The following is a 15,949-nucleotide window of genomic DNA, read 5'->3' on the forward strand; positions in this document are numbered from 1 at the left end:
CAAGCAACCAGAATGGCATGACGATCGTAATGACCAATCACTATGATACCCACTGTGGCCAGCAAATCGGCCCAATCAGGTACATATGTCTCCTTTTTCCCCCATTGACCCACGAGCTCTCTATGTGGTTCTGTGAGGCTGATCCCTGGCCAGCATTGCAGCTTTACTTATTCCTTTGCTCAAACCTGCTCTTTTCCTATTCTTCCCAGTTACTTTCTCAAAAGTATCCTTTAGTAAGTACTGCCCACTACCAGAATCTCCCACCCCGATCAAGGTCAGGGCCAGCCAGCCAAACGCCCCACCAACTTACCTCCAGCCAGCCCCACCCCTGATCAGCCTGCCCCACCATGATAGGCCCACAGCCCGTCCCCCTGGCCGGCCCCACCCCTGATCGCCCCCCACCCCAATAGGGGGGCAGGGCTGGCCAGCCAACCTCCTGCAGCCCCTCCCCACGGCTGGCCTCACCCCCAATGGGCCACCACCACCCTGATCAGCCTGCAGCCCTCCCCCTGGCTAGCCCCACCCTTGAGCGCCCCCCCTGCACCCCAATAGGGGGTGGGGCCGGCCAGCCAACCTCCCACAGCCTTTTCCCCAGGCCCCTAGTTGGCACCCCCATCCCATTCGGGGGTGGGGGTGGCCAGCCCACGGCCCACAGCCCCTCCCTATGGTCAGCCCTGCCCCCAATCGGCCTCCCAACTCCAGTCTGGAGCAGGGCCCACTGGCCAATTGCCTGCATCCCCTCCCTCCAGCCGCCTGCATCCCCTCCCTCCAGCCAGCCAGCCCTGGTTGGCCCAGTTTGGGGTGGGCCGGCCAGTCAACCTCCCGTCATCTCCTCCTCCTGACAGGCCCAGCCCCAATGTGCCCCGATTGGGGCCGGATTGGCCGGACCCCACCTGTGCACGAATTCATGCACTGCAGGGGGGGTCCCTCAGCCCGGCCTGCCCCCTCTCACAGTTCGGGAGCCCTCAGGGACGGGAGGTGACCCAGCGATCAGGGGAAGGCGACACCCCCATCACACCTCTGCTGCTCTCACTGCCAGCGGCGCAAGCCTTGGCCAGCCCTGGTTAACTCAGCCTCGGGCGGCCCGGGGCGGCTGGTCAGCCGCCATCTGAGGCTTGCCTGCGCCTCGAGCTGGCCCTGGGCAGCTGGGGGTCTGAGGGGACTGGGTGCTGCCATCTTGGAGCTGTGGGCGCCACCATCTTTGAGGGTGGGGCAGTCAATTAGCATATTCCCTGCTCATTGGCTGTGGGCGCCACCATCTTTGAGGGTGGGGCAGTCAATTAGCATATTCCCTCCTTATTGGCTGTGGGCGCCGCCATCTTAGCATATTCCCTCTTTATTAGATAGGATGTTTATTTATAAAAAAAGTTACTTTTTGCCTGGCTGGTTTCGCTCAGTGGATGGAGGTCGAGTTGGCCTGTGGACTAAAGGGTCCCAGGTTTAATTCTGGCCGGGGGCACATGCCCAGGTTGTGGGCTCGATCCCCGCCAGTGGGGGCAGTCAGTGATCCTCTCTCATCACTGATGTTTCTCTCTCTCTCCCTTTCTCTCTGAAATAAAAAAAATATATATATTTTAAAAAGTAACTTTTTTCTTCAAGGGGAAAAATCCCAAAATTTTTATTTCTGTCTGTTATGTAATCCCCTCCTTTTGTGAAGTTATCAACTAGAATATCTTTGTTTCTAGTAATTTCTTTGCCATTTACCTAATTCCTGTAATTAGATACAAACAAAAATTTCTCATTAGCGGTTACTTTGACTAAAATGATTTATTAGGATCACATAATTATCATGTCACATACAAAAGCAAAAGCTTAGTGAAAATCTTAAATGCTGAAAAATTTTGGATTTAAGGAGTTCTTACCTAGTTTTATCACAATTTTCAAAGTATAATCTTTCTATATTAATTTCTTTACCTTCCTCCACCAAAACAAACTAATTTTATGGATCAGAGAATAAAAATATACACCAGTTCAGAATTTCTTCCTCTTGTGCTATCTGACACAAATTTAGAAAGCAGGATAGGTTGGTTATTCCTGTTTTCATTTTAGGTAAGAAAAATCTCAATATACATGGGGCAAATCTGATTACAATATACTTTCTTTTTTGACCTAATAAAAAAATAATAAATAGGACTTATTTGGTTAAATAAGTTTTTATATATATTTACTAAATAATACAACAAAAATTTTCAACAGAACCTTTTAAGAAGTTACAGACCACTGCTACCTTTTAAGGAGGACAGTGGTTCTTTTATTTTTGAGAGGGTGAGGAGTGGCAAAAGGAAAAAGTATTACTTCCCTGAGTGCTTAGTAATGAGGTAGCTGTATAGCACCGTTTACTTGGAACAGTCCCAGCCTGTTGTATTGTCACCTTTCTAATAGATAATAGAAAGACTTACAGAGCACCTTTATTCCTTAATATCACCACAGAAACTTAGGTCATTTACAAATGCCTTCTCCTGAGCTCTGAAATGCTAACATTTTAAAGCACGTAAGAATTTGAACAATACTCTGGTCATAAGTTTACAACAAAGTTGGGAATTGATGGCCTAAGGACAATAAATGTTTTGTTTGAGCAACAGTGTTTCAGAAACTGAGAAATTTTACATAAACATGTAGACTTGTTTAGTCTTGAAAAACCAAACATTTTGGCATAGTGGGACTAAAATCTCCTATGGAAACAATGAGCTACTGCTGTGTGGTTGCTGTGGCCTTTAAAAAGGGCATGATCTCTTCCAGTCACCATGGTCTTACACTGCCAGACTAACTGGCAGGCCTTTGAATCTGAGCCCATCGCCTACAAAGCCGGTATGTTATACTCATAGTTATCTTTCCCAGACATGCAAAATGTGAATTGTTTCAAATTAACTACTCTATCAATCTAATATGAGCTGTTCACCATTTTCAGCAATAGTTTCTCCATGGTTTCTACCCTAGAATTTATATTCTCATCAGGTACTAAGTAACACAAGCATATGCCTGAGGAAAAAGAGGTCTAGACAGTTCCACACACTGGAAAACCTTTTCCCACTAAAGTAGTAAGTTTGACTTACCAGTTTGGAGTTGGTAGTTGGTTTATTTCTTAAAGCTGGGGGTCTGTAAGCTGTTGCCGTTTTAGGTTCTTCACTGGGTACGTCACTTGGAACAGCTTGGTAAGTTATTGTTTTTGCTGGAAATATTCCATCTAAAAATGGCTGCCAAGAAACCTGCCATAATTCCACATTTGATGGCACATCATACTTGTGCAAGACTGAGCCAGTGTAATGCCAAATCTTGTACCCATTATTAACACGTAACCTGGGAGCACATGTAGCTGTTAAAATATGCTCACCATCTGGGCACCAAGCAAAATATGTAGAATCAGAGGCCACTGGTTTAGAAATAAGTTTGTAGTTTTTAACATCCCATACTTCCATCTGTCCCCTCAGATTTCCAAATCCAGCCAGTACTAATATATGCCCATGAGGACTATAGTAGGCTGCGTTACGAGGACCAGTTCCAAAGTCAAACACAGGATCACATTTCAAGTTGAAAATTGTTGCTTTGGCAGGCATAAAACCATAAACAGCACAAAACTCAGTAGAATTAGAATTCCAAACCACATCATAGATGGGGCCACTTTTTGCTGGAAAAATAATATAAAACCCAAATTAGCACTAATTATATGAACATAATATTTATTAGCACTAATTATAAGCACATAACACTCAAACATGTCAAACAGTAAATAAACAAAAAAACTCGAAAATTTCATGGTATGTTAAAATTAAAATATTTTTACATGATATACAGTATATAAAAATTAATGTATAATCATAAATTTAAAAATCCCTAATAAACCTTCATTTTTTTTACATTTTGGCAATGTGGGCTCACAGTAGCATAAGTTATTACTACTATTTATTAACAACTAGTTTTTATTGAACTAGGTAGTAGTATATACATATAGTAGTAAAAATATGAGCTATATAAAAAGACACACCACAAAAATAAACCCCTCTACACTAAAGGCAAACCTCTGGTATATTTCTTTTCTTTTTTTTGGTTAATCTTCACCCAATAGTATTTTTTCCATTGATTTTTAGATAAAGTGGAAGGGAGGGAGGAAGGAGGAAAGAGGGAGAGAAAGAGAGGGAAAGAGAGACACATTGATTTGTTGCCTCCCACAAGCACGTTGACATAGCGGGGGATTGCAACTGAACCTGGGTCTATGCCCTTGGTCAGGAATCTGCGTGGGGACTGACACTCTAACCACTGAACTACATCCACCAGGGCATATCTGGTACATTTATTGCATATGCTTTCTGAATATTTTTGTTGAAATTAAGTTTCTCTCTTAAACACATACAAAAAAACCCCAAAGTTCTATAACTTTTATATATTCAAATGTATCCCTTTCCCCCTCAAAACTTCCATCTTTAGAAAGTCTTTTTCCATTTTTAGAAAAAAAATCACAAATATTTGCTTCTAGTTCTATAATTTTAGATATAATTTTTTGGCCCAACTGGATTTTCTTTTGGTGAAGAGGCAGCATTACTATTTTTTTTTTTTTTTTAAGAGAGGAAGAGGGAGAGAGAGAGAAACATTGATGTGAGAAATATTCATCAGTTGCCTTCGGCAGACCAGGAATCAAACCTACAACCCCACCATTTGCCCTGATTAGGAATTGAACCGGTGACCTTCCAGTGCACAGAAAGAGGCAACACTATTAATGTTTTGTTCCAAATAGCTAGACAGTTGTCCCCATACCTCCTTATTAAAAAATCCGTATTTTCCACCATTGATTCAAATGCTGACTTTCTTACACAGAAGCAGCAATGGAAATGTGCATCTCTTTCCGGGTTCTGTTCTGTTTCATTGTTTACCAGTCTACCAACCAGCCAGAACCAAAGTGCCTTAATTACAACTGCCTTACATCTTACTATCCAATAGTATAAGAATCCCCCCCACTCTATTCTTCTTTTGCAGTTTTCAAAACATTGTTGCAAGTTTATTTTTCAATATCAAGTTTAGAATCAGCTTGCCTAGTTAAATATACTGGCATTTTAATTTCATTTTTAGATCAATTTGGAGAGAAATGACATCTTTATAAAATTCTTAAAGGTTACAGTTTGTTCCTCAGAAGTTTTTTTCCCCATCAGACCTATACTATTTGTTTTTTGTTGCTATACACATATGAAATCTTTCCTTCCATTATGTCTAAGTGGTTGTTGTTTATATGCTGACTTCATCTATGAGCAGAGATGACTTTGTTTCTTCCTTTTAAAATTGCATACTTGCCCTAGCCGGTTTGGCTCAGTGGATAGTGTTGGTCTGTGGACTGAAGTGTCCTGGGTTCGAGTCCCGGTCAGGGCATATGCCTGGGTTGCAGGCTCGATCCCTAGTAGGGGGCATGCAGGAGGCAGCCGATCAATGATTTTCTCTCATCACTATCTCTTTCTCCTTCTCCCTTCCTCTCTGAAATCAATAAAAAAAAATATTTTTTAAAAATAAAATAAAATTGCATACTTGCCTTGGCCGGTTTGTCTCAGTGTCTAGGAGCATGGTCCGTGGACCAAAGGGTCTCGGGTTCCATTCCCAGTCAAGGGCATGTATCTGGGCTGCAGGTTCGATCCCTGGCCCTGGTTGAGGTGTGTGCAGGAGGCAACCAATCTTGATGTTTTTTTCTCTCTCTCCCCTTGTCTCCCTCCCTTCCTCTCTCTTACACACTCTCTCTAAAAATCAATGGAAAAAAATATCCTTGGGTGAGGATTAAAAACTAAAAATAAATAAGACTGCATACTTTATCTTTTAAAAAAAATACGTATTTTTATTGATTTTAGAGAGGAAGGAGATAGAAACATCAATAATGAGAAAGAATCGGCTGCCTCCTGCATGCCCCCTACTGAGGATGGAGCCCACAACGTGGGCATGTGCCCCGACCAAGAATGGAACTGTGACCTCCTGATTCACAGGTCGAAGCTCAACCACTGAGCCACCAGCCGGGCTATATATGTTATCTTTTGATCAGTTACACTAAGTAGATCTTTCAGAATGTTAACTAAGAGTGGAACGGGGAGTCACCCTTGTTTTGTTTGTGACTTCACTAGAAAGTTTTCTTTACATGTTCAATTCAAAATGAAAAAAATTAGGGAGTTGCCAGAATTTTAGATCTGTATTATTCTATAGTTAATTTAGCTCAACAAAACAAAGATGAAGTACTAACATTCTTCAGTACTGAAGATGGTGCTAAACTCACTAGCTCAACTTGCTGTCCTAATAAGTTCAAAGTCCCCAAAGAGCTATAGCAATTGAATTGCCTAACTTAGGAAGTTTCCTACTAAAGAACTAGCATAACTAAATTAACTGGGTTACGGCAAAATCAGGTGTGTCTGGAAATGATTTTAAGTTTCTTAATCAAGAGGAATCCTATCTAATAAAGAGGGAATATGCTAATTGACCCTCACACCATCGCAAAGATGGTGGCGCCCGCAGCCAATAAGGAGGGAATATGCTAATTGACTGCCCCGCCCTCAGAGATGGCGGCTCCCACAGCCAGTAAGGAGAGAATATGCTAATTGACTGCCACCCCCTCAAAGATGGCGGTGCCCACAACCACAAGATGGCACACCCAGTCCCCTCAGGCCCCCAGCCTCCCAGGGCCAGCCCGAGGCGCAGCAAGCCTCGGATGGTGGCTGCCCAGCCGCCCAGGTAACCAGGGCTGGCCAGGGCTTGTGCTGCTGGCAGTGGCAGCAGCAGAGGTGTGATGGGGGCGTTGCCTTCCCCTGATCACCAGGTTGCCTCCCGCCCCTGAGGGCTCCCGGACTGTGAGAGGGGGCAGGCCAGGCTGAGGGACCCCCTACTCCAGTGCATGAATTTTCATGCACGGGGCCTCTAGTTTTATTATAAAGGTTATAAGACATGTTAGTCTTATCACCTGATCAAGAATTTAGGTTTCATCATCTTTTTAAAAAACATTATTTTCACTGATTTCAGAGAGAGGAAGGGAGGAGAGACAGAAACATCAATGTGAGAGAGAATCATTGATCAGCTGCCTTTTGCATACCCCCCACTGGGGATTACGTGACTGGGAATTGAATCATGACCTCCTCCTGGTTCATAGGTCAACACTCAGCCACTGAACCATGCCAGCTGGGCTATATCATCTTTTTCACTGTCCCTGTTTTTATCAAAGGAAGATGGCTGATATACTCACGTAATTGCACCACAGCACTTTCTCCGTTTGTTGCAATATAGTGCAGCGTTTGTTCACCATAGTAGGAAGCTCCTGTCTTGTCAACATCTGTACTAGCTATTACTAACACAGCAGTAGCTGTAACAGTAAAAACTTAAATTAGATTTAAAACCCAAATTAACCTAATGGTGATAAAAAATATATTAAATAATATAACAGAGCCATGTAAAAGTTCATTAAATAAGCATTGATACATTCTCCTATACACAAAGGAATCAAGTCTAAATCAATACTTGATAAACAAAATGAGAGAAAATATATTTATCATACCTTTTTTATTCCATAGCATTGTAACCTTATCTGCCTTAAAGAAACTTTTATTGGCTAAAGCTGCATGAGGCCCATCAAAGTTGGGGTACTGATATAATCGAACAAATGAAGGTGCACCCTTACTTCCTGGAACGTAAACAGCCACCTATGATACACAGACACGAATAATTTAATTTACGAAGCATACAAACTAAGATGGATATCACTAAAAACTAAGAAAAAAGGTAATCTTATAATATTCCACATAAACAAACAAAAACATAGCCATTACCTTGTATGGTTGGGGTCCAGGTGATAACACAAAATCATTAATTTTTTGCAAATGCAATTTATTTGCAATTGTATCTAAGAAAAAAGGAAAAGGTGTTAGATTGATGAGAGATGCTAATAGTGAATGCTAAATTCTGAATGCATTTTAAAAGGTTAGTGTAACTATACACAATACTGCTCATTGTAGTCTCATATAGGTGAGGCGGAGCAAAGTAGTGGAAAAAGCATGGGTGGGAGTAGACAGACTTACACTTGAATTCCTACTCAGTCACTTATTAGCTGTGTGAGTTTGGGCAAGTAATGAGATTATACACCTAATTCCTAGTGATTGATTTTTAAGAGCATAGTATCAGGCACATAGTAAGTATTTAATAAACATCAGTTCCCTTCTCTTCAACTTCTGAAATAAAGTAGTTTTAGAGCCCATTAGATGGGAAAGATTACTTTAGCCTAATGTAAAATGTGGATACAGATATTCTGTAACTAATTACATGACAATAATGATCACAAGAGTAACAATGGTGGACATTTTTTTGAGTTCTAACTCTGTGCCAGGCAGTCAGAACCCATGTTATGAATAATACTGCTTCCCTAGTTAATGAGATCAAGAGCTGTTATTCTTCCTTTGTTCAAATTCAGAGATCAACAGCTCTTCAAAAGTAGCACACCAAACTGCCAAATTGCAGCCTCCTTCTTTTGGCATGCTCACAAAGAGGCTGGCCAGATAAGCCAGGAAGTGAACCCAAAATCAGTGGGGGCTGAAATGAGACTCAAAAGCAAGATAATGAAGTGTACAGCTATAACGATAACGTGAATAGTGCCACCTTTGGTATATGTGAATGGAGTTACCAATTCCTCCTCTATTGTAATATACTCAAAAGTGTACAGTCACTAATAGGATACCCCAAGGACAAAAGAAACTGCAAAACTTTTTCTTTGAATTATTTTCAGTAATCATGTTATTGGTATTACTGTTGGTATTGCTATTCTAAGAATATTATGTGGTTCATGTGAAAAAAAGCAAATGAAATTCCAGAGAACCAGGATCCCTGGTATTGGCAAAAGGTAATACATATATATAAGATATAAAAGAAAGAAAAAGGCCTAAAAACAATGATCAACACAACAATAATAAGAACCCCTATACACCCATATTGTGGTCTCTAAATACCATTTTCCACTCAAAGAAACTAGAGTATTTCAAAGAACTGACTGATTCTAGGTATACAGCAGGAAATAATAAACATGGTAGTCTCAGAACAGCTTGTCTTACCATATAGCAAAATAGTCATTAACAACTAATTGACCAATCATGGGATAATTTGAGCATCAATAAGAATAATAATTGCAATGGACTAAAAACATGTTTAAATTTATAGTTCATAAAGATGAACTATATAGTTCATAAAGGGGAGGGGGGCAGGGGAACAATTGGTTGCAATGAAGATTGCCAGAGAAAGAACTCATTATTTCAAAAGCGATAAAAGGAAAGAATATTGACCCTGCCTTTCCTATATATATAGTACTACTAGGCAATCAAATAGTAGATGAAAAAATTTCTCTTTATAGAAGTAGTACAGCTAATAAATAAGAGGGGAGGAGGATAATCAGAATATCACCAATTTGCAACCACTCATGAAATAATGGATCTAGGCACTGAACGTTAATGTCAGTTAACCCTACAAAATTAAAGACAGTAAGACAGTATGTGCTACTTGATAAAATAATTCAATACTGTCTTATGATGTAGTCTTACCCTCATCTCTCCCAGAAAAGATGCTGAAATTGACCAACACTAGATCCAAATGAGTTACTAATAGGGGACAGATGAACAAGTTAAATTACAGGATGGGATACAATTCAAACTATGGGAAAATATATAGGACAAGTAACAAACTGCAAGAGGGGAAAAAAGAGATGGAGAGAGAACCTGTAGCTTAAAAAAAACTTAAAAGATACATCAGTCAATTGCAATGTGAAAAATCTTATTTGGATCATAAGTTTTAAAAAAACTGTAACATTTGTGATTATTAGAAATTTAACACAGAACAGATATTTTATAGTCTGGGATAATGGTCTTTTGGCTAAGTTATAAAAAATTCAAGAGTCCTAATCTTCTGAGATACATACTGAAATACTTATCGGTAAAATTATATGATCTCTAGGATTTGTTGTAGCAGAGTAAGAGGGATGGAAGATGGACAGATGGATAAGATAGGATTGGCAATGAGTTTATGGTTATTGGAACTAGGTGTCTAATTTTGTGTTTCAAATTCTACACAATAAAACATTCACTTGTATCACAGAATTTCAATAGCAAATAAATACAGAAAGAGACATTTAAAATGTCTTGGTTTAATAGAAATTTAGGGAATAAGAAGTTATTATAAAAGAAAATTTTTGCGTTATAAAATTTCACTAGAGTTTATGTTATTCAAATGAATAACTATAATAGTAATTTTAATATATTTTATGTTTACATATAGTATGTATATAAATATACAGCAATGTATTAATATATTAACAGTATTTTAGAGAACTCTATGATACATATAAAGCAATAAAAACTATATACATTTATAGTAAATAATAAAATTATTTCATAAATATTTCCATACTGAAATTGTTACTTTCAAAGAAATGAACTTCATTGTTAACATTTCGGGCACAAATAGTTTCATCTTCTGACCAGGATGGACACCTACATTGAAAAGAAAATATAAAAAAACATTTAAATAGAATGTAATACCACATGTTAAAGTTTGTAATATTGCTTACTATTTAAGGAAAAATACTTATAATATGATGTTAAGTCAGTTACTAATAGTTTTAGTATATATAATAGACAAAATACTAATAAACAAAAGAAAGATCAAGTGTTTATTACATTCCTATATGCAAATTTCTTAATAGATCTCGATTTTGGTCTGAGAAGTTATTTTCTAAACCAATACCAAAGAAACAAGTATTATAACAATGAAGATATTTAAAATATTTTGTAAATAATAATAAGTATTCTAAAACATTTACTTACCAATTTTGCATCTTTTTCTGGATGAAAGCCTTCAAACATGTTCCAGTTTTGACATCATAAAGTTGTAGGTTGGGAACCCCAGCTGTGCCATCTTTAGAAGCTGAAGTAGAAACAACATTTTTTATAGTAATTGTCTCCTAACACTAGTAAAAAAGATGTCATTTTTAGAAACAATTTGAACAAGATTATACAGATCAAGTAAGAGAGTTGCTTGAAATTAACTTTCTGCACTATCTTTAATATGGATTTACTCACCCATTCCTAAAGCCATAACAATATGACAGCTGTTTGAGCAAAAGTTCAGCATTTCTGAAATGAGGTCATTACTATGGATTTTAAGAATATTTAAAAGAGATTTCTTGTTTAGTCAGGTTTACTGTTAAGTAGATTAAATTGTGTTATATGAAAGCTTGTATCTATAAGTCACACACACAATTATATAACTCATGATTTTCAATTTCCCTTTTATTTACTTGGAAAAAGAAGATTCATTAGAGTCTATGCCTCTTGGAAGAACACACCCAAGAGGTTTACAATCCAACAAGGAACTATTATAATATTTTGCTAAATATCCACATAACTAGAACACATTTCTCTTATTTATTTTAATTAATTTATTTTTATAAATTTTTACTGATTTCAGAGAGAAGGGAGAGGGAGAGATAGAAACATCAAGGATGAGAGAGACTCATTGATTGGCTGCCTCCTGCATGTGCTCCACTGGGGATCCAGCCCGCAACCTGGTTCATTGATCAACGCTCAACCACTGAGCAACACGGGCCAGCTAAAATAAACATTTTAAATAATCATTATAAGTGAAAGAGGAAGTACAGTAGATTCAACATCTAAGAAATGTATATGGTATGACAAAGAATAATGGTGTGCCATTGTCTAACACTTTTAGAGATATATGTGAACATTTTATTAGCTGTGCTTCATAGATGAGTAATAAAATACTGGGAATTGGTATCGGGGTTTATTTTAAGAAACATATTCTAGATTCAGATACACATTATTTAAGAATTTAATAAGATGATGAAAACAAAATACTTACACAGTGTCTGGCACATGAGTATTCAACGTTATCTACTAGAAAAAGAAACATGGCCCAGCCGGCGTAGCTTAGTGGTTGAGCATTAACTTATGAACCAGGAGAGGTCAGGGTTTGATTCCTGGTCAGGGCACATACCCAGGTTGCGGGCCTGATCCCCAGTGGGGGGCATGCAGGAGGCAGCTCATCAATGATTCTCACTCATCAATGATGTTTCTATCTCTCTCTCCTTTTCCCTTCCTCTCTCTGAAATCAATAAAAACATTTTTAAATGCTTTTATTTTGAAGGTTATTATTATTATTAATTTTTGAGATCTTCTCTATCCAGTGTTATTTACTTTCTAAAATTTCCCTTGGCTCTTTCTTTTGCTCTATTTCATGATGGATCGTTTCACTAACCTACTATACCTTGAAATTATTTAAAGTACATTATATTTCGCCGAAACCGGTTTGGCTCAGTGGATAGAGCGTCGGCCTGCAGACTGAAAGGTCCCAGGTTTGATTCCGGTCAAGGGCATGTACATTGGTTGTGGGCACATCCCCAGTAGGGGGTGTGCAGGAGGCAGCTGATCGATGTTTCTCTCTCATCAATGTTTCTAACTCTCTATCCCTCTCCCTTCCTCTCTGTAAAAAAAAATCAATAAAATATATTTAAAAAAATAATAATAAAGTACATTATATTTAGGGAATACAAGATTCACTAATTCACATGTTATTTACTATCATAAAGACTAATTACTTTCTTATAAGTTATAAATTCTCATTGTTTCCCACTGAATTGAATTGGGCCTGTTAGAATATTTTTATAGTTGGAAAATACTTACTAGTGTAAGGTTGCCACGTTGCCAGGACAGTGTTTTTTGGTGAGAATTCAAGGCAAACTGTCTTAGGGAGGTCGAAGGAGTGCAGTAGTCCCTTGTTAGTGACACTGATAATATTTATTCTGGTTTCAAAAGAAATTATTTCAGCAACAAAATACTGTTTCACAATAGCCAGCACTATCAAAACTATTTAACTCTTTCAAATATAGATCACTCTTTAAGTGTCTATTTTTCATAAAATCAATTTTCAGTTAGTTCTAGAAAATATCCAATAAACACCTTAACTGATAAGGCTGGTGTTCAGAAATTACATGCAATTAATAGAAAGATACAATCACAACAGGATTTTAATTGAACAGAGCTACCTAAAGACAAGATGTATCAAACCAAAGAGAAAACAGAGGTGCTAAAACAAAAGCATATTTTATTTAATTTTTATTGTTGGCTTAACTAACATTTATTTCTTAAAGTTCTGGAGCCTAAGAAGTCCATGATGAAGGTGCTAGAGACTTAGGTTTCTGATGAGAGCCTTTGTAGAAAGCTGCCTTCTTTCTGAGTTCTCACATCGCACAGAAAAAGTATGTTTTAAGTAGGTATGTTTTTATTGATATTTAGTGAAAGAGGAAGAGGAATAGAAAGATAGAAACATCGATGAAAGAAAAACATTGACCAGCTGCTTCCTGCATGCTACCCCTCCCCCCACCCACTAGGGATCGAGCCTCCAACCCAGGTATGTGCCCTACCTGGGAATTGGAGTGACCTCTTGGTTTATGGGTTGTTGCTCAACCACTGAGCCACACTGGGTGGGCAGAAAAAGTATATTTTAAAAACTGAGTAGTCCCTGAGGAAATCAGCAGAGACTTTGAATGCCTATTAAAATTTTACAACCAGTCTTGAAAAGATAGACTGTAAGAGTTATTTTGGTATGATAATGATAAATATTAGAATAATTGTACCAGACTCCATTTTCTATGATGCTCTCTATGTACCCTGTTCTAGTCTAATCACTTTATGCACATTTTCTTATTTCATCCTCACAACACCTTATAAAATAGCTATTATCATCTCAATTTTACAAATGGTGAAACTGATTTGACGAAAAATTAAATGATTTGATGATTTGTCCAAGATCATACTACTGATAAATGCCAGAGCTAACCTTTAAAACCAGCTTAGTGACTTGCTATTATGTATTCTTTGGGGTTAAAAAAAAGAGAGAGAGATAATCCATTTTATTCCAGAAATTCCTTAAAGTTACTTTGTTCTACTCAAGTTTGAGGACACTGTGTCAGGATAAGCAGAAATTGGTAAGAATGCGATTACTGCATATTGTTTTAACACACAGACACATGAGATTTTTTACAACTTATTGTGAATTTCATATTTTAGAATACATAAAGCTTTCTTTTTTGTAGTTGATAACCTTGAATAGTTATTCTTAGCATGTTTAATGAAGGGTGTTTATTTTGAATTTTTTTAAAAATCACATATTTAAGGAAAAATCACCTAGAGTTTCTGACTTAGTTAACCATGAATTCAGCAAAGACCACATACACTACATGTTTTTCCTGCCCCAGGAACAGGATATGTCTTTGACCCACAGCACTTTAAGGAAATAAATGCTAGAACCAGGTACAGAAACTATCTATTAAAAAGATGGCCATAACATATGGAGACATATTAAAAATATTCAGGGTTGATGCCCGGCTGGTGTTTTCCCTTCCTTTCTGAAATCAATAAAAAAATATATTTTTTAAATATTAAAAAAATAAAAAATATTCCGAGTTGAACCCAATAGAAAACCAAGTGGAGATGTGAAATAGATAAAGTAATTATAATAACTACCAAGGTAAAAACAGATTTATTCAATAAACTCTAAGATAACAGAATAGGGTTACCAAAAAAAGATAACAGACAACGAAAAGAAGTATGGTAGGTCCCATTAGACAGTAAATTTCTATGAACTCATTACTTAAATAGCATAAATTAAAATATGGATTTAAAAAAATAAAAGCCAAATACCCACAACAGGTTCACCAAAATATAAATAAGTAAAATAAATAATAAAATCTTGAGAGTACATTTTTCATTGAGGCTGAGATTCAGATTGTCAACATTGTAGATAAGACTCAACATGATTATATACTTAATAATTTGAGAGTAGTAGTTTATTGGTTGGATTTAATAACTTAAAAAATAAAAAAACTGATTAATATTTTTAATAAAAGCTAATTCTGCCAGCTTAGAGTCATAAAAAGTGAATCAACTAATGTAATACAATCTTTTTAGCATTAATTTTTCAAAATCATGTGTTTAATCCAATCTGACCTGATAGTTGAAAGACTTCAGAATATATTACCACTGTGTAAAAATCATTTAAAATGTACTTTTGGAACTAATGTATGTATTTTCCCCATTAAAAAAATAACACGCTAAGATATTATATCTGGTTAAAAACAACAAAATAACTTCAAACCAAGCAACAAATATTTGGGCATCTTTCTGATTCTGTTAACTGATATTTTATACTGACTCTGGAAAAATTCAAAAGGACTGGTTTTCTTAGTAAAATATGAGCATTTCATCAAAATACTGTTTTTTGCAAGATCAATTTTGTAATCTGATTATTTTACGTAATACTAGAGGCCTGGTGCACGAAATTCATACACGAGGTGGGGGTGTCCCTCAGCCCGGCTTGCACCCTCTCCAATCTGGGACCCCCTCGGGGGATAACCAGCAGTCGGACATCCCTCTCACAATCCGGGATGGCTGGCTCCTAACCACTCGCCTGCCTACCTGCCTGATTGGCCCCTAATTGCTTCTGCCTGCCAGCCTGATTGCCCCCTAACCGCTCCCCTGCCAGTCTGATTGACGCTTAATTGCTCCCCTGCTGGCCTGATCGCCCACAACTGCCCTTCCCTGCCGCGACCCGCCTCCTCCTCCTTGACCCGCCTCCTCCACGGGAGGTGGCAGAAATGCCGGGACCAGCCTCCTTCACGCCACGTAGAGCCGTGGGACCCCAAGGTCTTATTGTGTGAAGTGGCCGCCAGGCCCCACCTCTGCTGTGCGTGCAGCCATCTTGTGACGACCATCTTGTGACGACATGAGGGCGTGACACCATCTAGGCCAGGCGTCCTCAAACTAGCGCCCGTGGGCCACATGCGGGTGTTTTTGCCATTTTGTTTTTTTACTTCAAAATAAGTTATGTGCAGTGTGCATAGGAATTTGTTCATAGTTTTTTTTAAACTATAGTCCGGCCCTCCAACGGT

The 15,949-nt window shown here is 38.1% G+C and overlaps 1 protein-coding gene across 6 annotated transcripts in view; it reads right to left on the minus strand.

Annotated features, from left to right (window-relative positions):
- Positions 1 to 15,949, minus strand: part of EIF2A (eukaryotic translation initiation factor 2A) — a 52,858-nt gene that overhangs the window by 14,696 nt on the left and 22,213 nt on the right. For 3 of the 6 annotated variants that reach the window (XR_013813146.1, XM_079764108.1, XM_079764106.1), the window contains 7 exons: positions 12,684 to 12,802; positions 10,809 to 10,908; positions 10,393 to 10,475; positions 7,776 to 7,849; positions 7,505 to 7,649; positions 7,196 to 7,312; positions 3,054 to 3,625 (listed from right to left, as the gene is read on the minus strand). Coding sequence is in view for 5 of the 6 variants with exons in the window: in XM_079764108.1 (XP_079620234.1) it covers positions 3,054 to 3,625; positions 7,196 to 7,312; positions 7,505 to 7,649; positions 7,776 to 7,849; positions 10,393 to 10,475; positions 10,809 to 10,908; positions 12,684 to 12,802 (1,210 nt within the window). In the remaining variant the exon portion in view is untranslated. The remainder of the gene's footprint in view (positions 1 to 3,053; positions 3,626 to 7,195; positions 7,313 to 7,504; positions 7,650 to 7,775; positions 7,850 to 10,392; positions 10,476 to 10,808; positions 10,909 to 12,683; positions 12,803 to 15,949) is intronic. The other 3 variants (XM_079764110.1, XM_079764109.1, XM_079764107.1) reach the window with 2 other exon arrangements.

This window comes from Cnephaeus nilssonii (genome assembly GCF_951640355.1).
Source record: "Cnephaeus nilssonii genome assembly, chromosome: 3".
In the NCBI taxonomy this organism is placed as follows: domain Eukaryota; kingdom Metazoa; phylum Chordata; class Mammalia; order Chiroptera; family Vespertilionidae; genus Cnephaeus; species Cnephaeus nilssonii.